At 40.5% G+C, this 26,013-nt stretch overlaps 2 protein-coding genes across 4 annotated transcripts in view; one reads left to right on the top strand and one right to left on the bottom strand.

Moving 5' to 3' along the window:
• LOC136836940 (protein tramtrack, beta isoform-like) overlaps positions 1-3,256 on the bottom strand; it is a 29,778-nt gene extending 26,522 nt beyond the window's left edge. The window contains exon 1 of the mRNA XM_067101458.1: positions 3,147-3,256. Coding sequence (XP_066957559.1) covers positions 3,147-3,153 — 7 coding nt within the window. The 5' untranslated portion in view covers positions 3,154-3,256. The remainder of the gene's footprint in view (positions 1-3,146) is intronic.
• Positions 3,257-3,348: 92 nt separating this feature from the next.
• Positions 3,349-26,013, top strand: part of LOC136836941 (longitudinals lacking protein, isoforms H/M/V-like) — a 36,231-nt gene continuing 13,566 nt past the window's right edge. Inside the window, exons 1-4 of one of the 3 annotated variants that reach the window (XM_067101460.1) lie at positions 3,349-3,484; positions 20,841-21,633; positions 21,978-22,161; positions 22,440-22,522. In XM_067101460.1, coding sequence (XP_066957561.1) covers positions 20,851-21,633; positions 21,978-22,161; positions 22,440-22,522 — 1,050 coding nt within the window. In that variant the 5' untranslated portion in view covers positions 3,349-3,484; positions 20,841-20,850. Of the gene's footprint in view, positions 3,915-20,840; positions 21,634-21,977; positions 22,162-22,439; positions 22,523-26,013 lie in introns of all 3 variants that reach the window. The other 2 variants (XM_067101461.1, XM_067101459.1) reach the window with 2 other exon arrangements.

The raw sequence follows: 26,013 nt of genomic DNA, 5'->3' as shown, positions 1-26,013 counted from the left end.
GAGAGCGTACCCCCTAACTGACCTTTGGAGTACCCCCTGGGGTACACGTACCCCAGGTTGAAAACCCCTGGACTACACCATTCACTTATCTGCTCCATGTCACAACTGAGACTAATGGCAGCTTCATTTCTCACAAGTGGAGCTTTTACTACACCCGAAAGTGTTGCATCATCAGCATACTGTGCAATCCTGTTTTCCAGGCCAACAACCATATCACCTGTATACTGTACACTAAAAATAACAGAGGACCAAGAACACTAACCTGTGGAACTCCAGACAAAATAGTTCTCAGTTCCCTGAAGATCCCATCAACAGCAATTTGCTGCTGCCTACCTGAAAGGAAATCTTGAAGTATCTATGTCCACAAGAATGGACTTGGGCAAGAGTTACCAACAGAGGCAGTGGGAAACACCAAGACAGTGTAGGAGAGGAATGTCTGGCTGAATTCAAATGTTCCATGAAGGCATACAGGGAGAGGGTCTCCTGAAATACCTAGGAAAGGCCACAATGCCTTAGGCAGTTCAGAAGTGGGATCTAGAGCAAGAATGATAGGGGTTATAGGTACCAATTCCTGCAACAGCGAACTAGTCGATTGCCATCCTGTCACACACATACGCTCCTTGGCCTTGGCAAGGGGAAAACAAGTGGACACCATCCCAACAGCATAACCTGGAGAATACTCAACACATTTTAAAGATGGTGTGCACTTTGACCATAAGCAGGAAAATAGTCAGGCACCATCACTCTTACAATAATAAAAATCAAAGACAAAAATAAAATCCAAAGTCCACCATTTATATAGCCTAAAAAAAGCTTCAACAACAGCCATGATGGACTGTCACCCAAGACAAACTCTTATAAGAGAAAAGGTTTCAGATTTGTATTCTTGTAACAACAACATCACATTACAGTATATATCTTCCTGCCATTAAGTTAAGATCCAAGGCAACCTTAGATTCACAAATCCTTTGATTCTCTTTGAGCTCAAGCTACAGTACTGGGGAAATCACCTGAGAAATACTGACCTAATTTCTCAGAAACCTCATAAAGAGTATCATTCACTTTTAGAATGGGCAAGGGAGAAGAGAAACACTTCCCACTAGCTTCCCTAAACTCTTTCCAGACAGAACTCATTTGGATCATATAGCTGATTCCCTTAATGCCATTCAGTCATGAATCTCTTGGATTTTAAAAAATAATATATTCACTGCTTTATAATCATTCCGCTGTACTTCAGAAAGCTATTTTCATACCAAATGTAAAATATTCTAGTAAATTTCCTGAAAATAAAAAATGTTTAGTTCCACCATGGAACTGCAGGTCTGTAGGGCCTCCCTTTAGTTTTTGGCATTAGTCATAAGCAGTTTTCAAGGTTGCTTTGATAAAAAAAATCTTAAGTTTCAACATGTGAACCAAAAGACTCAAATTCTCCATGGTAACACCATAACTGAATCTGCTTCATCTACCTCCTTGGCTTTCCATTAAGGAGTTGTGGTCACTTCTATTCAAATATTCACAAACTGATCATATAAAATCTAAGTGAGATATAATACCGTGTAGTGTTAATAATAAGAAATAAGGTGGAAGACTGCACAACCAGAACTGCATGAAAATCACCAGGTTTTCTTAAATTGTGGCAGAAAAGTCACATTTTAAGTAATGAAAAATAGTTTTCACACTAAATGGCAAATGAGTGAGAAAAACCTTTGTCACAATTGTGTCAGTTTATTCATAAGTGTACACCCATATACAAGATAGAGGTCTACATTCTTTTTAGTGATTAATCTGGTTAGTGCAAAGTATAACCTTGCTGTCAAGTACAGCTGATTGATTGAATTTTCATACCATTACTGCACTTAGGACTTGAAAATATCGTTTTGATATGTTTTAATGTATGCCCTGAACATGTTACATTTGTTTTGTAAGCAAATGACCTAAAAAAAAACACCTAACCTAACCTAACGTTACCAGGTAACCTATTGCATGATACCAGATTGAGAACATTCTATAAACTTAATTTAATCTGAATGAGAACTATCAATGGGGTTAATGCCCTTGTATTTCACTTGTTTTGCTTTCCCCGTTGGAAAAATCCTGTTTATCCACTGCGTTCCCCCAAATTTTATATAAGGTGGGGCTCACCAACTCTAAAAGTATCCATTAGCTACCAAAATGAATGGCAAAAACATTCCAAGCAAACATTAAAAAATGGCAAAATGATATTTTCAAGTCTAACAAGCAATAATGGTTTAAGGTAAAATAATACCGAAAAGAAATATAACTAGCCTTACATTCAAAATTTGATTCTATTTTTTTATATATGACTAGGTTAGGTATGCATAACCACTTATAGATATCTAGGGCACTAGGCTGGGCTACGAGTCTTGTACTGATGTCAGATAATAAATTCCATAAAATTATATGAATGGTGAGAGGAAATACTGCTCTAAGAGACATAAATTCAACGTTCCGTGATAGGGTTGGTAGCATATCCGAAAGCAACACTGGTAGACACTTGCGGATGTTTTAATTTGAGGACATTTCGATGTAGCACCAACTACGCTTTGCTCAACCCCACCAAAAGACAGCAACTGAAACAAAGTAGCCTTAGCCAATTTATACCGAAACATTCAAAACTGATCTTTGTGAGAACGGACCTAAATGCTAAGCAAAGTCTAGCCTAGACAGCAAGCTCGGCTGGATGTGATGCTGCCTAGATGAAATCTGCATAAATTGGGATAATAAACACTCCTATTTGATGAATATACCCAACCAATATGTTAAAACAAATCAACGTGGCATCTCTAACTACTTTTGGCATTAGGCTAGCAGACGAAGGCTAGCCTTCCCAACCGTAGGGCATCCTTCGGGCATTTAGCGAGAAATAAGAGAGTCTAAGTAATCATAGCGGTGCCCTACTGCCGCCACTCATTCCAATGGGCACTTCTGTCACGACCAGAGACGAGACATCAGCGGGAAAAGCGAGACTAACGGTTTAAACGGGTTTGTTTTGATTATGGATATGGTGGCACTTCGAACCCAAAGGCAACATTAGACCGGATAACCCGATTATCCTCGAGGTAGGGCGGATCCGGAGGGCCCGTCGCCCCCCTTCGCCTCTCCGCTCCCTTTCTGTCGCCACTTACCATTCATTGACGAGATAATTTTGCTGGAGATGTCGGTATTTTTCACATTTTTACTGATGTTTCCTTTCAACCACAGCTTTTGTTGTGGTTTTTGTGGTTATAGGGAGGCGGAAAATAATCACGACGCTTATGGCAAGAAGAGATAACGCGGGCGAGGAGGCTCCGATCGCCCGCCAGGGAGGTTCGAGCCCCTTGCGATCCCCTTGGCGGAGGGGATGGACACTCATGCGGAGGGGAGTCGGGCGTTTATTCAGTCTGAAGTGAGGGCAGGGAAGAAAATCTCTTCTCCAAATGTTTCTCCAAATATTTCAGGATCTCTGCCTTTGATTTTGGATCGAGTGAGTATCCCGCCTCCGTCAGTGTTCTCAGGTTTCACGAGAGGCCCCCACCGCCCCCAATTAAGGTCCTACGTGGCCTACATGTGGAGAAAGTGATGGGCGGAGGTGGGTGGGTGGCTTGCGTGGCGCCCGCATTCCGCGCACGGACCGCCCCTGGCCGCCTCCGCCCGTCGCTGCCCTTCACCCACCCTACCCGACACATTCCCACACGCCCATGGTCCTTGCTTGGACGGCGTTCTCACATTCGTCGCCCCTCTCGACCTCTTGACATTTGGGGCAGATTCGCTCCATTACTGCATCCAGCTAGGCTAGGTTAGGGGCTGGCTGCACACCGCCCACGATTCACTCCCACCTTGGCGAAACTCATGCTCTCCCACCCACCCTTGGACGCACCCAGTCTTTTCCTTCATTCCGCCCCCAAGACGTCCAGGTGAGTAGATTGGCAGAACCATGTTTCTTGTGTCCTGTGATGGGCCTGCACAGGGCCCTAAGCACCACTACACACCTCCTGCTGGTGTGAGGTTAGAAAAAAAAAAACCTCACTGTACAAGGATTTGTAAGTTTGCTTCCTCTTGGCAATGTTATTTTGGTGTGTTACTAATTCTGCTTGCGTATAGGAAATTATAATTTAGCACTGACACAGATCAGACCTCTGGTTGCCACCTTGTACAGGGCCTGTGTGGTTACCGTAATTGGGCAAGCTTATAGATGGTCACTTAGCCGACATAGACTACTTGGTGTCAAAATATGTATGTTTGTAAAAGACTAGACATTTAAGTTTCAGCATAACCTAGGCTCATCTAAGTATTACATCAAATAAAGATCTAACAAATGTTTGTACGAGTATTAGGACACAATGTACATAGTATAGGCTATGCAAGATAATTTAGCTTGATTAATTTATCATTTGGTCAGCAGGGGCATAAATTCTCTTCGTAATCTAGTGACGTAGGTTTTATATAATAAATGGGCTTAATTCATCTGAAATATATATCAGAATAAAAAAGTGAAAATGTTTTAAAAATATATTTACATTTGTATAGAAGGTTATTTTTAGTGTGTTGTGAGTTGTGTAAATAAAGCAAATGAAAAAGCATTATTCTTCTTACTGACGTCTACGAAAAGTTTTACATTCATTAAAATAAAAAAAAAAACATGTTAAAGGACCCTTTCAAGGAAGCATATTTGGTTGTGACTCATGCAAGCACTTGAGTACCACAGCCTAGATTTTCCTGTGTAAAGTAAAAATATTGTACTGTTAAAGACAGCATATGTATGCTTTCTTGTATAGCATTTTTTTGTTTACATTAAACTGAGACGTTGCTTTAGGAGGGTAAATTTTGACATCAGATTTCACCTTGATTTGACAAAATTGAAATATTTAGGTAGATATGAAGGCAGAATTAATAATTGCATCGGCCAGATTAATTGCCACAAGTACCAAAAAACTTGTTTCCCCTTGGGTACCCAAGACAACTGAAATGATTGGAGACACTCCCAAGAGATTACCTTAAATGTTTGTAACTGAGGATTATGTTGAGTCTTTCATCATGTAAGTTCTCTGATCAAATTAGATTTCCATTGTGCTATTAAGCAAACAGTTGGAAACATGAATGGTAAATAGGAGAGCAAAACTTTGGTTAAATCATGTTTGTTCGTATGGAAACATCCCTTGAAGCTTGGCAACAAGGAAAATTGGAAGTAGACAGTGAGTGAGGAGGTCCCCACTCACCTGCCATAGGCTAAGTGAGCGCTTTCTTTTGTGTTATTGTTTGTAAACATGTCTGTCTACCTGACTAGGACGCTGAAACTGTTGTTTTGTTTGTATTGTGTCATGTTTAATGTGGTGTGCCTCTTAATTTACTGTACTGCCATTCCTGCTGACTTTTTTCATCTTGCTGTCCAGCTTTCCTAACTAGGCTATTGCATCTTGTGCATCTGTGAGGGTTTTCTTCCAGTTTCAACTTTAGATCCTTGTACTGTAGATTATTTTGGTGAATGTCCAGAAGAACTCCGCATGCATAAAGTACCAAAATTAGAAGTAAAATGTAATATTTTTCATATTTAAAGCATTTTAGACCACTTCTTATGATGAGGAAACACCCACAATTTTGCCATATTAGCTATGGAGGGGGTTGGGGGACAGGTATTGTCTAACCTTATAAGTCAAAAATCGAAAATCATTCGATGGGGAACTAGTTTTTCTGAGAAACATTACAGTAAAAAACCTCATTTTCGAACTATCTCCAGTAAGACAACTACACGAAGTGCTACTGGATGTAAACAAACGACTTAGAAAATTTTCGAGGATGCCGATTAGATAATCATTAATATCTTATGGTGAATCTCCTCAAAAGTATTCAGAGACAAAGTTTTATTATTTTATATTGTGAAAATTATAGTGTGACTATTTTCTTATATCTCACCAAGGAGTTGTTCTGGACATTGACCATTATTTTATGTATTTATTACTTGGATATCTTCATCTTGTTGTCTAACCACTCGAACTCTCCTTGTAATTGTTTTACATTTTGAATGGCCAAAAGTGCTCCAGTGCTTGGTTTTATAGCTTGGTAAAAATTTAATGAGTCATTCATTCACAATGTAGGTGAAGAAATATTTACAGTGAAGGTATGTGGGATGTGAGCAGGTGTGTGGCTGCTTTATAACATGTGTGTCTCTTGGTCCCTGTCACTTTTGCTTGTTCTGCAGGGATAGGTCCCGCAGTCTTGAGTTTCCCTGTTTGATGAGTGTGCTGGCTGGTCTCCTTTATAGTGGAAGAGGTATGGAAAGAAATGGAGGAAGGTCAAAAGATGTTCACAGGTGTCTTCAATGAGAAATAACTCACCCTTGACACTGTTGAATCTTTTTGGCTCCATCCTTGTGGTTTGCCTTATGTTTGTAAAGGAAGGTGACCAGCATGCAATCTCCAACAGTAACAGGCCAAGTATGCATACCAAGCTTTCCCCAGGGAAGAATGCAGTGCAACTGCATGATTTGTCACCGGCTACCCCTACCTAGTCTTCTACTCTTGGTATGTCTGTGTATCACTGGAATACTTTACCTGCATAAGATGTGACCAATCTTCAGTGTTCCAGGCGACCCATCTTTTGCTAATTTTTTGGACCACTTAGCTTTTCCCGATGGGTCCCCTGTTCCTGCAAAGGAACTCAACCATGTTGAGCCTCCTGTAATAGCTGTCCTGCTTGTGAGATATTCTTCCATGGTATCGAATACATGCTGTACTCCAGTGAATCTTTTACTTACTTCGACCTATTCTGCTGTAGTTTAGGAATGTAACTCTTGGATAGAATCTAGCAAAGAACTGCAAGGGCTCATCTTTCTCCTTGTCGTCACTGAGCTCTTCCTCCTCTTGTGCCCCATTTCCCACCTGTCAAACTTTGAGTGAATGCCTTCACTCACTGGGGGTTCTCTCACTGTAGGTGGGACATCAGCCTTAGGTACAGTTGGCACAAGATTTTCTGAGCGTGCTTGTTACCTAATGTTTCCCTGCCTTTCAAGACCTGAATGCTGCCTCAGACTTTTCCTCTTGTTTGTACTTGTTGCACTTGCAGATTGAGGGTTCAAATGGGACTGGGTAACATGGTGACCTGTGTGTGCTTGACCACGTAGTCCCTAAGGGTGTTCCTGGTTTACCCAGGACTCTAGATGTACTTTTGCACAATAGCATGCATGAGCGTTCACCCATGACCTCTACTAGTTCATTTCATCCAGTTAAAAGATTCCTACATGAAGTTTAACAGCTGTTCATAATGTGCTCCTGATCACGAGTGCACTCACCATGGCAGGCTGGTGTGTCGGCCTCTCATTTTGTGATAGACCCCAACTCATGCCTAGGTAGGGGGGAAGATCTGTTAAGACCTGAGGGTCCTCTGTCCAACTTCTTTAGCATCAGTTGGAACAGCATTTTCAAGAGGTCTGTGAGCTCATTTGTGAACAGAATAATCTCAGGGGAAGCAACCATAACAGTGCTGCTGTTGAAAGGAAAAAGTACTGGCTTTGGCAGATGAATGAGGGTTAGTCCCTATTCACTTGCCTACCTCCAATTAACCACTATGTTAACCAAGTTTCAGCGACAATCTCTAGCTTGTGCTGAGGAGTATTCCTTCATAAAAAGTTCCAGTCTGTACACCTAGGACATAAATTGAAATGTATGGACCAGTTAGCCTTGGCTAAGGGGGTTCTCTGTACTTGGTGCAGTTCCTTCCAAGGAGCCCAACACTGATCAGCCTCTTGTGGCAGTCATGTTAGCAGTGAGAGATGCAATACTGAACACAGGCAGTACTCTATCACTGTTGCTACGCTACCTGCCTTGACCATACCTTTGTTTTTGTGTAAGAGAGTAAGACTTGTTAGGTGAAGGAAAGCAGGCACCCACTTCCTTTTCCTTTTCATCTTCCTCCTCCTCAAGCTCGTTGTGATCTTCATTATCATATTTTTCTCCTTAGCCTTGATGGAGAAGTGGTTTCAGAAGCCCTATCACAAGAAGTCTCATTGAACTTCAAGTGAGTGCCTTCTCTGTAAGGGTTGGCACTGACTTCCGCTGACCCACAGGTGGGACTTTTGCTGTAGGTTAAATTGACACTGGTTTCTCTGAATGAGCATGTGACTGAGTGTCTACCTGTTCCCTCTTGGACATGAGAACTTCCTTGAACTCTTTTCTTGTCGGCACTTAAGCTGCATTATGTGGAGAAGAGCCAGTGCTACACTCATTCTGCATGTTCTTGAACCGTTGCATTCTGGAAAGGTTGATTGCCTGGTCTATGGACCAGGGAATTTCCTTGTCTTTCCCCTTGAGTAGCCATAGAGGTTATACCATGGCTTTGTTGCTGATGATATCTACTGAGATTTGTGTTCTTAAGACACTTTCACTGCCTATGCCTCCTTTGTCTAGTTTTATGTTCATCCTTTCCAAGTGGATTCTTAAACTACAAAAGCCACTTGCCCCCTTTACTTCCCATACCGTACCACATTTGGTCTGGGATGGGTCAAAACTACCCATGGGTGCACAGCCTGCACTCTCTTTGGGACTTCCATTAACTTGGGACTCAGCCTCATTTCCTAATACAGTAACTCAAGGTGTATGAGAAGCAAGTGCAAAGGTATATCTCCAGCTTCACCTCAGCTTTGCCTGTTTGATACTCATTTTCCTGTCTTTGGCAGTCAGGGTTCTCTTTTTCCCCTAGTTTCCAAATCACAACCAAGAGGTAAAAGGAAAGAGGGGAAGGGGAGGAAGACTGCAAAGAATGAAATAGGAAGAGATTCTTTCACATACTCTTTCCACCGTCAATGGCTCCCTATGTCTAGTTTTCCATTTTTCCCTTAGAAGTGGCTTTGTGAACTGAAAGGTTCTTGCCTCTTCTTTTTACCATACCGATTCATGATCCTTTTTGGGTGGGTTGACACGGCCCACGAATGAATCACAGTAAAGTGTTATGGAAGGTGCAAGACCCACGTTAACTACTTGAGATATATAATGGCTTAGGGGCAGCTCTGCCTTCACCTCTGCTTTGTCTGTTGGGCTGATATTTGTTCCCTGTCAAAAGAAATATTTACATGCTTGCTCTTTTGTTCACTGAGAGCCTCACTCCCCTCTCATGCTCTCTTGCTACTTTCAAGCTTCAATGGTGAACCTTGTTGGTAATATCTCCCTCAAAAAATGTGAATTGGAAATTACCCGAAGCAAGCTTAGGATTCAGTGTGATGATTTGAACTTGGAAAGATAGGTGAGGTATCTCTGTCAGATATGGAGTTGAAGGTTGTCAGGTGCTATGATCTTTCTGTTATATCATTACATTTCTAATATGGATTCCACTTTATTGGGAAAAAAGGCAAGTACCAGTAATTGGGCACTCACATTGCCAACTTACGGATGTAAAATATAGCCTGTTTGAGCTACCTCAAATTTTCCCCATGAATAAGTTGGCCAATGTTATTGCATCGGCACACTCAGCTTGAAGTCAAATAAGTGACATTTGATGGTCAACATGATCTAAATGGAACCACTGAGGTCACAAATGATGATTTATTTCAGACCTCTAATTACACCCTGTGGATCAAAAGACACCAGGAGAATAGAGGTATGGCTTATAATCAGTTTAAAGCCCTTTATTTTAATTATGTAGCAGAATTTCTTTAGGTGTGATGTAGCATCCTTATTATATATTCAGTCAATAACAGTAACAATCAGTCTGAAAGACAATCACTGTAAATTGTATAATGGTTTGAGTTAGCATTTGAAGATTATTTGTTATGATTGCTTCACTAAAATTTTGCATTTATAATGAAGGTTGTGCTATTCTTACACAAATTACTTTTGTCAGTTCCATGGTTCCCTCTGCATAGGTAAGATTAGGGAACCTGTGAAAGTTTTGGAGGATTTTATTAGCCAAGTGTCCCTTGTCAGTATTAAAGAAAACAGTTATCTTCAGTGAAGATTAGTTTTGGTGTCAGGAAAGACCCTGTCCATTGGAAGAGTGTAAATCTTTGATATGAGCTCTCTGTTTTCTCAGTGTATCTGCTGTTATGTTCTCTCAATTTATATACTGTTATCTAATGAAGATTAACTCTTGAAAGCTTTATTTAATACAACAAAAGCCCTGTAGGGGGGTAGCACACATCATGCGGTGCACTGTAGGCATTACTTAAGGTCCTTTGCAGTGTCATTTCGGCTACTAGCTGTAACCCCTTTCATTCATTTTACTGTACCTCCATTCATATTCTCTTTCTTCCATCTTACTTTTCACCCTCTCCTGACAATTGTTATTAGTGTAGCTGCAAGATTTTCCCCATTACACCTTTAAAACCTTTTTACTCTCAATTTCCTTTAAAGTGTTGAATGACCTCATAGGTCCCAGGGCTTGGCCTTTGGCCTAAATTCTATATCTGTTTTATTTAATACAACAAAAGACACACACTCCTTTAAACAAGTAAACCTACTCTGTGATGGAAAGTTAGGTAACTTACACTGTATGAAATATTATAGGCAATAAGATCATCATCACTCCTACTTTCACTTATCTAGAAGATTCTCGTGGGCATAAATAGAATTACCATAGTAGTTTTATTATGAAATGCGCTTTATCTCTTTAACTGACATTTGAAAGAACTGCAATGAAAAGTTACTGGAGAAACCTCAAAATTGCATCTCATTTCGGAAAAGCAGCCTCAGATCCATCATAACTTGAAGCGACTATTTTTATACCATTCTCTTCCCCACTAAATGTTACCATTAGGGCATATGTGAGACTATGCAGTAGTCTAAACAATATGAACAATTTGAAGTTCCATATGTAGATCAAATCATGATGAAAGAGAGGTGAAGATGGCTTGAACTTGCTGGAGGATATTCCAAGGTAGTGCCAGCTGGGCTCCTGTGGGAATCACAGGAGTTGGAAGACCCCAGACCAACTTGGTTGAGTACTATGAAATGGGGGGAGGGGAGGGGGAGCCCCAGGAGATGAATGGAGATTGATGAGAGCGATGGAAACGTCTTGATTGGTAGAATTTCAAAGGGGCTCTTTTTGCATCAAAGTGGTGATGGAGGATGAGTTTGATTGCAGCCATTGCAAGTGGTGGCTGATTGAGAATGTATAGATATTATGATATGTTGACAGGAATTTTTGGAAATGTCACTAGTTTTAGGGCTTTTGAATTGTTCTGCAACCATTGTAGCTTAGTTTACAAATCAGTTGTATGGTTTATGTAATGTAAGTCACTTTTATTGTTTATCTTACATAATTTATTGCCAGTTTTATATTCAGTACAAATAGAATACAGTATTCATAAGTGGAAGTAGATTACTGGAGTTATTTTGAATTCTTTCTTTTTGCTGTTGAGTGAGTTTTGAGTTTCATACTTCACCCTTGAAGACTTGCGTATTAAGCTCTAAATAATGCAGAGACATACTGAAGTATGAGGGGAAAATAAATGCAGCATTTAGTTTGCAATCAAGATATGTGGAAAAGGACACAATCATTAAACTAGGAGAGAGAGAGAGAATCTTTTACCCAACAGGGGGACATCTTTCTCTCACTCCCCACACCACAACCACCACCACACACCACAAGAACCACACGAGGTAAATATCACCAGAGGTTCTTCCTGTGGCTGTACAGTATTGAAATCCTCGTCTCTCTGGGACCATACGAGTATCACGTTCTTCTCTTGTTGAGTGTTCCCAATGTAAGATACACAAATGTTTGTTGTATATGTTATGGAATTTGGGTAGCTTAAGTGTTTTTTTAGGAGGTATAAAAGAAAAAACTGTTGGTCTGAAAATGCTGATAATTTGTAATGGATGTTTTTGCCATCATAGTGGTACATGATTATTTTGACGTTAGTTTGAAGTTATGCCGTGTTTCTTTATATTTCTCGGCATTCTGCTGTTTATTGACCCTCACAACGGCGTGATCAGGAGACATTTATTCATTTTAGTTCCATTTTAGGGAATGACTTTCCCATTGACGTTCCATTTGAGGGGGTGAAACTCTTAGTCCTATGTTAGTGGTCAGACAAGTACGGAGTGGCTGTTTAGGTAGCAGTGGAAGCCACGGTGACCTATTGGTGCGATAGCAGTTACAACTGCTTAAAGGTCAGAATGGCTGGGGTGTGTTTTATTTTGTAAATAATTAATTAGGCCCTCTCTTTTCCTTGGGAAAAATATGCTATAATGTTGAGTTTAGCCTTAATAAATTTATTATGGCCCCTGTTGGGAACTTCATGATTTGGTTTGGTTCAAATAGACCTATGTTGCTCTTTATCGAGCACCATATTTGAATCTTGAAAAGTAATGTGACAACCTCTCTCTCTCTCTCTCTCTCTCTCTCTCTCTCTCTCTCTCTCTCTCTCTCATATGCAAATGTTTAACTGTACTATATCCTTTCCAAATATACCATATTGTGATATAACCTGTTTAGAGAAGGCTTCTTATTTGGTTCTCCACCGAAGGCGTTCTGTGAGACCCACAGATTCATTTGTCGTATACACACGACAACAGACTATTGTATTCTATACTATTGTATTCTATATACGGTTGTTCTCTTGAGCTTCAGCTTAATCAATCTCTTTTATAAGGTGTGTTGATTTGTTTATATCCCTTGTGTGTTTCGTCTTAATGAGAGTTGAATATGTAATATCACTGCTATCAGCGACAAAGACAAATAGCGAAAATTGTTTTATCTCTCTCTCTCTCTCTCTCTCTCTCTCTCTCTCTCTCTCTCTCTCTCTCTCTCTCTGGCGAGTCATACCGGTCACTCACATGCGCTTTGGAAGCTCCGTAGTAACATGATCGTGCAATTGATGTTTCTTCTTGTAATGGCCATATACCAACACGGGTCCTTTGCCTTATGACTTGACGCGAGACTGTTAAGGTGTGACTGAGCTATATCTTGTTTAAGCCGAAGAGGATCTTTAGTCTACACCAAGAAGTGCAGTTTTGAGAGTACCCCTCCATTTATGTTCGTGGAATACAGCAGAAAGGATTTCTTTATAGTCAGATTGTATTAATTTTCAGCAGAAGCATTCCGTGGGGCGGTAGTGCCATCACGTGGTGAACTGTATGCATTTACTAAGGTTTGCAGCCTCCCTTCGGCCCCTGGCTGCAACCAGGTTTTGGTCCTTTTGCCTCCATTCCTGTTTTTTTTTTTTTTATCCATCTTGCTGACCAACCACTCCATTCTTCACTGTCTTAAGTGCGTAATGTGCCTCCATCTTGTGAGCCTAATTTTCACGAATAAAAAAATAGCACAGAGGCATAAGCTGTGAGTCACAGGACTTTTCTTGGGCATAATTATTTCCTGTCAAATCATATCAATTCGTTTCTGAAAGATGAAAAGTCTCATCACTGATAAGACTTCGTCTTCAGTACGATAATTCGACAAAGAATGAATTCGCCAATTTAAATGGACAACACTGCCATTTAAAGGAACAGGAGGGTCAGCGGACGGAAGCGAAAGATCGCTCAAAATTCGATGCCGGTCTCCTCGAAATTTATCATATGTTTAATAAGAGGAGGGCACACGATTGAAGCTTCCTCACTTTTAATCAATTAAAGAAACTAAAAGCTCATCCAAAAGTCCCTTGATGGTGTTTTCATAGAAAAAACTAAACAACACTCATTACCACATCCATATTTAAATGTTAAATCGTGAATGCGCTGAAAACTGATTTAACAACAGCTAATTAAATACAGTTATAAAGATGGCTCATTGGCGGCTCGTCGGAGGTTACTCTCCCCCCCCCCCCCCAATAACAGGAAAACTGCTTCTTCTGCCTCTATCTTGTGAGCATTCTTACGGTTCATGTTTACAGACCTTTCCTTTCCCGTACCTCTCCTTCCCCGCTTGACACTTTTATATTATACGCTTAACACCCGTCTCTATCGTCCATTACCTTTCCTGCGACCAAACCACCTCGGAATACTCTGATCCAATCCATCTTTAGACCTATGCTTAGTACTTGACCACTTCTACTTCCCTCCACGTTTCTCATCCGTTCAATTATGTTACATGCACGACACAAACAATTCCATATCAGTAGCTGTAACCATTTTTACATTCATTCATATTCAACATACACATGTTTTCTTCGTCCTTTCTTTCCTACATTTACGATAAGATCTTCCGTAGGAAGCCACAACAGGCGTAGCGAACACTTGTTCAGCACGATGTTCATACGTAGTAAGAACATTGTATTGTAACTAGTGACGATTATATATATATATATATATATATATATATATATATATATATATATATATATATATATATATATATATATATTTAATTATATGTACACGTAGACAAAGAAAAAAAGCTTAAAATGTTAAATAGTATAAATCATAGATTTCCTAACCTATAAAACCTACAGGCCGTTTGTTTTTTATTAAGCTTTCTTTTTCGTCATCGTGTTTGCCGCTATCATTTTTTTTTTAATTTTCATATCTTGCAATCCTCCGCATAGTGGGAGTAAAACTACCACTTGAGTCCGGCAGTTACTGTTACCAAAATTACCCAAGAAAAACAGCTGCTCCATTTTCCAGTGTGGAAAACACACTTGGCAGGTGTTCACTCATACACCACAAGCGAATGTTCTCGCACTCTGTGTGTGTGTGTGTGTGTGTGTGTGTACATGCGTTTGTATATGAGTTCACTTGTATGGTCAATACGTATACACACACGTGACTTTATTTGAAAGAGCGTTTGTACCAAAACTTGCAATCTCTTTTTCTTCTAATCTCGTGTTTAGTGAAGGCAGTTTCTTATCTGATTAGCCGTATCCTTTTGGTAACCCCCTTGGCTGTTTTTGTGTCACTGTGATGACACGCATCTTGAGAGCATATATGCAATGTATTTCTATAAGCCACACAATGACATTAGTTTAATCAAGTTTTGAGGGTTGAAACCCAACAACAAAAATCTTGACTTCGTGATAGGTTCGAATCCCACCATGTGAGTTGGATTTCATTCTTTTGGCAATACTGTGGGTATTTACAGCTACCCTACAGCCCTAGATGATCCCACATTTCAGCCTCTTGCTCTGTTCCCACATCCTTTGTCTGCCAGCCTATCTGTTATATCTCGATGCAACTGTGGAGTTTTCTCAACGTTTTTTTTTACCTGTCGATCCTTGTGTTTCATCTCGTTTGTGTACTTTTTGGATATCCGTATCTTGTTGTCTCACCACTCCAACTCCCTCTTTTCAGAGTCTTAAACGATGAGTGACAGAAAGCGACCCTGTACTTGGCTTATAGCCTATATTTCAGAATCCATTCATTCATATTTTTAAAAAAAGTCTTTAAGAGTGGGCGTATTCAAATTTTGGAAAACCAGGAAGAGGTGTGCGGCCAGCATAATACTTCAATATATATACAGTATATCGGGTGAAAAGTGATACATACATATATATACATATATATATATATATATATATATATATATATATATATATATATATATATATGTGTGTGTGTGTGTGTGTGTGTGTGTGTGTGTGTGTGTGTGTGTGTGTGTGTGTGTGTGAGAGAGAGACACACCTCTGACTCATTGCCCTATTGTTTTTCAGGCTAATGTAAGATTTCTTTTCAACACGAGTGTGCATGTGCGCTTGAATGTGGTTGTGGTAAACGTTTTTGTGTTGACGGTGGTAAATGAAGTAGATATTTCTAGCGTTCTCTCGTACCGTAGATGTGACAGAGAGAGAGAGAGAGAGAGAGAGAGAGAGAGAGAGGCGACCTTAGGTAGCTTCAGTGGAAGATGAGGATGTGGTGTGACTGGCAAGGGCTAGATAGAAGAGAACGGGTGGGTAGGTGGGTGGACCTGAGACAACGTAGAGGTGCTGCGGAAAGTGGGCGCTTCGCTTCGGGGTTGGGGGCGGGTTTGGGGGGGGGGCAGAGAGAATGCTTGGGAGTTATAAAGAGTGATGCGGGTCCCCTCCCCTCCTCTCCCCCACATCACCCATCTCCCCCCTCTCTCCTTCCACCACCCTTTTACAACGGGCGTTGGGTTGAGGGGACCTTGTGCAACGAGGGAGGACAGGTGGGAATGCGGGCGGATGGATGGACGGGCGGGCGGGCGGGCTTGCCCAGGGACGTAAGGAGGAGGAGGGCTGGGAGCGGGTGAGGTGGGCGTCCTAAAGGTAGGATCCGGTGAAAGGGCTTGGGTGTTGGAGGGGTGAGGGTGAAGGCTTGTGTGGGTTAAAAGTTAGGAGGAGAGTTTGGGCGAGGTACGAGGCGGCCCGACCGAGGGTGAGTGGGTGGTATTTCGACCGTGGGAGGATGGGTGGTCTGACGGGGTTATGAAAGGAGGAGGTTGAGTTCGTTGGGTGAGGTATACGCAGTTGGTGAACGGTTGGGAGAAGAAAAGACGTGTTGAGGGCGGGTTCACAACGAGCAGTCAAATCCTAAAGTGCTAAAATATAATATAAATTATAAATATTGAACAGCTGAATCTTAAGATGTCGATAACAAATTAAGTGACCAAAGAAACTCGACCAGACAGGAAGACCTCTGAAATTATAGTCAATAAACGCACTAAATACATTTCACCCTTTTTATATACTAAGAATAAAAAGAGCTGTTTCAGAGAGAGCAGATAACAGTCGCCAAGAGGTCGCAGCGATTCTCATCTGGCCTGAATACTTTGCATTCACGAGGGCCACCAAACCTAACCTTGCGGGACACCACCGTTGGGGGAACACTTCAGAGAGAGAGGGAGGGACGGGGGGAGGGAAAATATGATAGTGCGGATTACTTTGTCGTAGCCTCCCTGCTTTCTTTTGTGATATGAAGGTTTACATTTTAATGGACATAGTTTCTCTCTCTCTCTAAACTCCTATAATCTCTAACCACTTTTTTCATCATCTGATCCATGAGGAGGGCAGACAGTAATGCTCTGTACTATTTGCATATCTGCATTTGATTCATTCGTGGATAACTGTAGTTATCATTACATAATGCCAAGTGACGTTGGAAGGTATTGGTCTTTGCTGTAGACCGAGTAGATATAATAGTTGTATTTAAAATCTATCCATTTTACATATTTTTGAAATAACCGATCGAGCTCATATAGTCTGTTGCTAATATTCACAGTCTTACAAAAGCTTTCTTTTACAACGCGGGATTCTAGAATGTTTCCTCAGTATATCATTGAAGTAATATCATTGTATCCCTAGAGAGACCCTAACTAATGTCCGGGACGCGGAAGAGTAAATGACGCAGTGTGCGTAGGGGAGTTGGACGCGCTGCTGGTGAACTTAAGGGTAATGTGGCAGTAACCTGCGTCTTGTTTTGTCTCTGAAGCTGCCCGGTTAAAGAAAAAAAGACAATGCAACTCTTTAACACCCTTCGCGATTAATGTGTTCGTTCCTCGTTTTTTTACGTTTGCCTTCTTAACTCGGACAAATTCACAGTAGCGTCTGTTCTTGATAGTACTAAAGATAAGACAGTGGGAAGTGGATCTTAATCCTGGTGTCACTGATTACCCTCGAGATGTCGGCAGTATCGCCGAGCGTCTGATACGACGTTCGAGACTGGTTTAATTGTTTTCATGGCATGAAGTCTCCCCAGTTCTCTCTGCATTAGTATTGAATTAAGAAAAACACCCGTTTAGTATGGACAAGGGCACATGTCAAGATTCAATTCATCTTCTAAAAAGAAAGGACGCCTCATGCTATGTATCGAGGCCCACGCCACGTGCACACGCGCGGTGAAGCACAGTGCTGCATTCAGGTAAATGGTAACAATAGAAAAGAGGGATGCGTGTGTGTGGGCTGAGCACCGCCAGCGAGATTGGGTGTTGTGTGGGTGGCGTAGAGAGAGGGGGAGAATGATGATTCAGCGCATGCCTTTCTCGCCCATCTGGGCGTGTGGAGGCGTGGTTGATGGTCACCGTCGTAAGAGGGAGTTATGTGGGCGGCTAAAAGGCGGAGCAGACAAAAGAAACGGCGGTTTTGAATTGGGCTAATCCTTTTGTCTTATCCCTCTATATATTTCATCCTTTTTAAAGCAAGTTAGCTGTTAAAAACAAATTAACGTCTGTGTTCGAGGAAACGGTAATTATGTCAAAGACAAGTTCAAAACATCACCGATGTTTTTACACCTCGGGAAACGTGAAAACGAATGTGAACGAGTCTGAACGGGAAGAACGTCACCTCCTTGTATAAGCTTGGACATCGAAGCAAAAATTTTGACAGATTCTCTCTCTCTCTTGAAATAATCGGTTTCGATGGAAAAAGAGAATATGACGTAATTTTTTAGTCTTTCCACTTGTAACGTGTTGCACTTCCAGCAATTTTTTTTAATTATTTTGTCCTTAGTGCGTTGTTTTTATTTTTTTATTGTAACGAACCATTTATAAATATGTTGAAGTAATTTAGACTTACCGCTACCAGTTTCTTCTGGATAATGGTAATGAAACCATATTCGAGATAGACTGGTGTTTTGATAATGAACTGGCGCTAGAAGAATTATCCATAAGCTAAGACCCAGGTTTGTTTTCGCATACGAATAAGTAGTTTGTTACTTTGAGTGAAATATTATAGTGTACGTTAATGCTCTATATGTATGTCATCATTATAGCCCCTGGCACCGCGTGACTCAAATGTCATCTGCAAAATTCCGCCACTTTGTGTCTTTCCTGTGCTTTATCTTTCCGCAAGTGTACGTATGTATACGGTAGACCATTTTCTGAATAATAATAATCTTGGCATATTGATAGAATTTCAGTTCAATCCCTTAATTCAGCTTTACAAGGACTTATCTTTGTCAGAGGTAATTAAACTAGACCTAATTTAAAGAACGTGATTGTTTAATGTATATTTTAAAATGTTTAAAAGTTGATGAAACTCACTGATCAAACGGGGTGACATAGCTGAAGGTAGTGGGTGGTTTCTCTTTGGGTGTGGTTAGCATGGGCGGGAACTGGACAGTAGAAATATTCTCACTGTTTGGCCCTAAGGGTCTCTGGGGTCGAGGTTGGGATGTGTTTTGTGGGTGGGTACGCCTACGCCCACCCACTCGTTTAGTCTTGAACCCATGGAGGATGGTGTGGTCCTCGAAATCGTGTCTGTTTGTCAACAATAATTTGAGTGTTTCCATTTTGTTTTTCTTTCTTTTCCTGTCCTTTCACTGTGTTCTTTTCCTAGTTCGGTATTTTTTTATAGCACTGCATTTAAGAGTGTTGTGTCCCTAACTTGGAGTTGCTCCAGAGAAAATCAAGTTAGGTTTCCCTGCCACATTCTTACTTTAGATGCTGAATCTTGGATGTGGCCTCTGTGCATAAACTTCCATCAAACTAACCACTTCTACACAGAAGGCTTATTAGCAGCAATTAAGGTTGTGGTAAGTCATACTGCCTGGACACTGTTGTCTTAGGGGGTGCCAGTGGCATGGGATTCTTATTATCTATATCCTCGACAGAGGGTTGTGAACCCTTTAAGGATGAGTCTCTGTTAAAGCCAATGGGAACTGTTTGTGCAAGGTCAGTCTACTTACTCAAGGCTTCTGCCGCATTAGTAGTATGATGTACAGCATGAACATTGCTACCCTAGGAAGTGTCTTGTACCGAGGGAGGAGGGTTTCCTTCATTCTTTGGTGTTGTGAGTGGGGTCTCTCCAGTGAGAGTGACTGTTCAGTAGACTGTTGACTTCTGCCCCATACTTTTGCTCATTCCTTTTGATTGCTCTCACCTCACTATCCAATGTCTTTAACTTTACCTGCTCTAATTATCACCTCTCATTTAAAAACAAATCCTTTGAGTAGGCTAGGTCCCTCGAGAGGTTAAGAGTGGGACTCATTGCTCTTGTTAAACTTTTATTATTACATTAATAACAATAATACCGAAGTAATGTCTATCCGGCTGACAAAAGTGATGTCTATTTTTTATTTTAGAGGAAAATACTTGTTTATCACTAACAACCTAGTCTTTCTTTTTTCATACTGTTGATTTTTTTTTTATTGTAAACCATTTGTTATCATAAGTACATGTTTATGACATTTGTTTATTGTCAAGAAATTTACCAGATCAATAGTGGTATTACCTTCCACCCTTCTTTTTTGTAAGTGCCAGTTTGTTACCACATAAAAGCCACCCCCCATTTTTTGTCAGTGATATAGCAGGATGTGACCAACTTTGATTATGAAAAAAAAATTTTATGTAAATAGGAAGCCTGTATTGAGACTGTTGAATGGGGAGCTTGAGCCAAGTATAGCTACCAACATAAGAGTGATATCATCGTGACTCTTTTAGTTGTATTCTCCACCATTGTCAGGATCTTCACTAACAGTTTCATGCCAAATTTGTCTTTGACATGCAAAGACAAGAAATGAGTTTATTCCTTACTGTCTTGTCTCTTGGGCCTTCACCTGATACTCATCTGTTACTGATTTTCATTTATGAACTTTCTCCATAATTTGCTTGTCTTCATTGTGTAACTGCCATAGTTATCTTCTGCTTGCATGACTTTATCGTCCTTTCCCCTTCTTATCTCAGTTCTAATCCATCTCAATAGATTGAAATCACGAAGCCTCTAGATGGGTTGAGCTTTGTCAGCATAACTTCAAAATCATATGTGATTTTTTTTTTACTCAGTGATATCAGTGCTAAAGTGATGGATAATGACTATACAGTATTCCATCTGGATGCTGGAAGTAGCACCTTGTACAGTGCAATGCAACTGATAGATAATTTTTATTTAGCTCACTTGTCCTCTAGTTAAGAGTTCCTCAGTGTTATATGACTGTGATCTGATAAGACTTAAGCTTTTTTCACCTTATGGTTTATGGGTTAGTGTATCTTATAAGAACTTGAAGAGTAAAATATCCTGTTTCTCTTCGCAGGAAGTACGTGATGAACGAGGAGGAGTTTCTTCTGAAATGGAACAACCACCAGACAAATTTTGTAGATGTTTTCAATCACCTACTCAGAGATGATTCTTTTGTGGATGTTACATTGGTTTGTGGGGGAGAGGCTGTTCTCGGCCACAAGATGGTGCTTGCTGCTTGCTCCCCCTTGTTGCACCGTATCCTACGTGATAACCCCTGCAAGCACCCAGTCCTCATCCTCAGCGACGTCCCTGCTGAAGACATGCGAGCGATGATGAAGTTTATATATCAGGGAGAAGTGAGTGTCTCCCAGAGTGAATTGGCCAGTTTTTTAAAGACTGCCGACAACCTCCAGATCAAGGGGCTGGCAGAAGACAAAGAGAAAGACAAGGAACACAAATCCAAGGAAGAGAGAAAGAGGAAGGACAAGGAAGACAGGTCAGAATGGCGTTCGAGCAACAAAAGACAGCGTCTGTCGGATTCGCGAGCTGCGGAAACGTGTTCGCCTCTTCTCTCAGGCTCATTTAAAACAATTAGTGATTCTCACTCTAGTCATAAAAGCAAGAGCAAGACTTCCAATGATGACCACTCATCAAAGGGCAGTGGGGTTGGAGGAGTAAGTACTCTACATGTTCCAGCCTCAAAGCACGTATCGTCAAAGACTTCCAGCTCAAAGATCGTTGTTCATGGCATTCCGAACAAAGTCTTGAATACTTGTTCTACGAAAGAAAATTGCACTTTACAGACAAACTCCAGTATCAGTATGGAGGAGAATAACTTACTGAAGGCCAATTTGTCAGAGGATTTAGTGAGTATTAAATTTGTGTGCTTAAATTTGATAAAGTAGGAGGTACAGTAATAGTAATTGTAGGAAATAAATTTAGTGAGGCATACAGAAAATATAAAAAGATTAGTTTCTTTTTAGTTCATAGCAAATATCCCTCTAAATAATTTTTCTCTTTATAGATCAGTACTATTACCCAGTCTACTTTTCAGATTATTGCCAAACATGGATTTATAGGTTTATTACTATTCTCCAGTTTGATTATTGTAATGTGAACTTTGAAGAGATGACTTGTATATACTTAGATATTTGTCAAAATTTCTTTTTGAAGTTTGCAATTTTGCAGTATTGTTTATCACTTTCCCCAGACCATCAAAACAGAACCTTTGGACTATCCAGGGGAAATGGTTTGGACAGAGGGCCATGGTGCCATTAACAGTGATCTTCTGGATGATCCTCAACCCATTATGCCACTAGGTGCCATACCGGGAACGCTTGAAAGTGTTGCTGCTGCTCTGACTGCTTCACCCAATCTACCTGTTTTGGAACCAAGTAATTAACTCTTATCTGAATGTTCAAATACTAACTGTGTTTTGCGTAATACAGTACTGTAGTATATGTTTACGGCCACTTTGTCTTTTGTTTCCGCAACATATTTCTTTCTAATACAATACTAGGAATACTGCAATACAGTATGGTAGTTGAATGAGGTGGAAAAACTGCAGATAGCATTTAAGGTGCATTGAAAAAGAAATTTGTGAAATGTGTTGAAACTGAAATGCACTGTACTGTATTGTTGAAATTTGAGCTAATGTTCGTGACATTTTCAGATGAAGATGGTCGATGTGATGAGGAGAGTCGAGGAGATATGTCCACTGCCTCAGATGACATCAATGCCAACACAACCACAGGGGTAAGTACCTGAGTTGTTTGGTTGTGTCTTTGTGAATGATTTGACTTCCTGCAAAACAAATTTTGTTCACTGTGATAATTCTTACGATCGAGTGTTAATGGGCACTGGGATTCTGGTAGGTAGGTGGCTGTTTTATGGATGGCTTTGACAGTTTTTACTGATTATAGTCAGGAGTTTATACAAGATATTTTGTTGTGATAGCAGAATTTGAAAAGATTTTTTTTTTAATACTTTGAATTTGTTTAATGGTGATTTGGTTCAATGATAATGTTCTCATTGTATTGTATTGACTTTTTATTGAAGATATAAATTCAAAGAAACAAGAGTATCATAATCTTTTGCTGGGGAATTTAGTTTTGAAAATGTTCCAGTCATGCTGTCGTTCCTTGTAGTGATAATGGAGGGTTGTTGCTGTCACCACCAAGGAAACTAATACAGATAAACATTACTTTTTTTTATCCTTTATCGTCTCCCACTGATATGCTGTCTTCCTATGTTGACGGGTCCCAACTTTCTGTAGCTTGTGTTTGGCTTTTGTACATTTTATTATCCTTTTAGGGTGGTTTGTTTTTGCTATGGACTCGCTACTCGTATTTTTAGACACATTTTTCCAATAAAACTATGCCAATGATATTTAACTGGACACTTGCCTCATACCTAACAGGAATGCTAATCTTTATGTTTAAAACTGCAGATACTGCTCTTGACTTTTCTGTTCTTCATTAGTTTCAATTTCGCAAATCTGTATATAGCCACATTCATGAGGTATTTATTAGCAAAGGTTGGCTAACCCCAAGATGAAAGGGTTCTGTTCAGCCTAACACTGGTAGCCATCATTCTGGTGGCCTTAATTTTATGTATGTATACCTTGAGCCATAGATCAGCATTTGTAATGCATCCATTTCATGTTAGCAACTGTTCTTACGTGATTGTTGATGTCTTGTTTATATTTCTTATTTTGTTGAATGATATTACACTGAGATGATAATTATGGTATGTCGCCCATATTGCTTTGTGTAGTAAAAACTTGGGCACTGGCAAAGATGTGATATGGTATGTAGCCCATATTACTTTTTATATTAAAAACATAGGCTCTGCCAAAGAAAATGGAAATTATGAAAAGGCATGACTAGAAACCTTAGGATTCAGTGCAGATTGCAATGGAAAGATTGTATTAGAAAAATTTGCAGAGATGTGGTGTCTAGCAGCTGCAAAGTAGACCAAAATCTCTATTTATTTGGTTTGGAAATGAAGAAGGGATAAACAGTTACAAAGAGAATAGATAAAGAAGCAGCAGACATAACACCTGTAGGAAGAGCCAGTAAATCTTGGGGAAAGAGGGTACATGAAGACTAAAACATAGAAATATTTATAACAGTGATGGGAAAATTGAATTGCTAGTGTTTTTTTATCACATTATGTGGCAACATACAGCTTCTGCTAGCAACAGAATTCTCTGGCCTCCAAAAATGTGACTTTTTGCTTCTTGGGCTGCTCCAGTGTTTCTGATGTAATTTTTCTCACTGTTGGCTGTGCATGTACTATCCATATTCCATTTCAGCATTGTTTATTAATATATCCAATTATTGCCTCTTTCTATTTACTATTCTTAGATTTTTTCTTGCTTTTATTTGGCACTGGCATAGTGTGCATGTTCAAATGCTAATGGGAGTTTGACTGATGATTATAGCTACATAAATGAAAGCTTTATTAGGTGAAACGGTTCATTGATAACCTGGACTATTCAGTCTCTTGGTAAGAGTTCCAGATTTTTGTGTCACATAGAACCAATTGGACCCTACTAAACTAATTTCTGCAAGTTTACCTGACAAGACATCATTACCGTTAACTTTGCACCTCCTTGGTTCATGCATAATTTCATGTATAATTGTAATGAATCAAGTACAGTACCAGTATATGAAGAAACAACCAACTTGGCTTTGGCAAGTCATTCTCAGTTGGCTGTTATCTTTGAAGAAGCTTGTTCTGCACAGGTATCTCCACCAGCACTCAGTCGAGTTTTGCCTGAAGCAGCACAGGTGGCTGCCAGCAAACTTCCTACTCACCATGTGCCTCTCACCCAGAAAGTAAGAAACTAATCATTTTGGGTGTCTGTGCTGGAGACAACCTTTATCGGTACTTAAACATCTTAGAAGTGAATACTGTATTATTAGCGTTGCAAGCATTCCAGGATCAAGTGATGGGCCACTTTGTAGTTTTGATCAGTGACAGCATGACTGTTCTGGTATATTTCAACAAGTGAGGGTGAGGGTCTCTTTCCTCTGTCAGTTTGCAGGGTAAATACACGAATGGGTGGTTCACCGTGTTGTCAAGCTGTCAGCCAGGTACACCCTGAGCAGAAGGAATGTCTTGGCAGACCAGGTCACTACTGGCAGATTTTCCAGCTTGTGTAGAACAATGTTGATTGACCTTTCCATCATTCAGCTGAAGAAGCAGCTCCTGGTGTTTTGCTTTCCCATCCTAGACCCATGGGTTGCTCTGGAGGAGGACACCTTCAGCACCCATGGGACCATCTGGATATGCATCATTTATCACCATTCAGTTTTATTTCCCAAGTGATCAACCAATTCATAATAGTGATGTACCACTTTTTGATCACCCCTGGTCACAGATAACCCTGGTGGCTGCTCCCATTCTACTATGTTTTTTGGTAGCTGCACCCTGAGATATTTCCCTGTTGACCCACTCTTCTTTGTGAGCCCCACATGCTGAGGTGCCACCAGTCTATGGAGGCCCTTTGTTGCAGGACTGCACAGGTGTCTGGCTACCTCTGGAAGAGTACATGGGAAGAGGGTCATCTAATGCAATTGTCTCCAAGATGTAGTCTCTCAGGTCAGAGGCACTGTACAGCAGATTGCAGCCTCCCATGTCCACCATTGTTGAGATGAGTCCCCGTCCCTATCTTTTCAGAGAGGAAAAGGGCTGGCATTTACAGAGCACCTTCTCATTCAACCAGAGGGATGTCCAATGGACACCTCTTTACAAGCTATGGTGGATGCCTAATACTGTAGATTATAAAGCCACCCAAACCCCATATGAACAGAAAAACAGATTGTATAAGTAACTGGAATTATATTGATACAGAAGGGTTGGGGTACATGGGTGAGTGACACTCTCTCTCTCTCTCTCTCTCTCTCTCTCTCTCTCTCTCTCTCTCTCTCTCTCTCTCTCTCTCTCTCTCTCTCTCTCTCTCTCTCTCTCTCTCTCTCTCTCTCTCTCTCTCTCTCTCTCTCTCTCTCTCTCTCTCTCTCTCTCTCTCTCTCTCTCTCTCTCTCTCTCTCTCTCTCTCTATGGAATGGAATGTTGGAATGTCAGTGAGTTGTACAATATGGTATCATATCTTAAGAGCTTCAGCTTATGCCCTCCTCTTCCCTTGTAGTGAACTTGGACTTGGTGGATGATGTAATTGCATACCAGACTGTATTTTCCCATCCATTTGGGAAAGGAGAGGATCCTCCAAAGTTTAGAAG

This window comes from Macrobrachium rosenbergii, chromosome 57 (genome assembly GCF_040412425.1).
Source record: "Macrobrachium rosenbergii isolate ZJJX-2024 chromosome 57, ASM4041242v1, whole genome shotgun sequence".
In the NCBI taxonomy this organism is placed as follows: domain Eukaryota; kingdom Metazoa; phylum Arthropoda; class Malacostraca; order Decapoda; family Palaemonidae; genus Macrobrachium; species Macrobrachium rosenbergii.
This window is presented reverse-complemented; position numbering and strand designations above follow the sequence as displayed.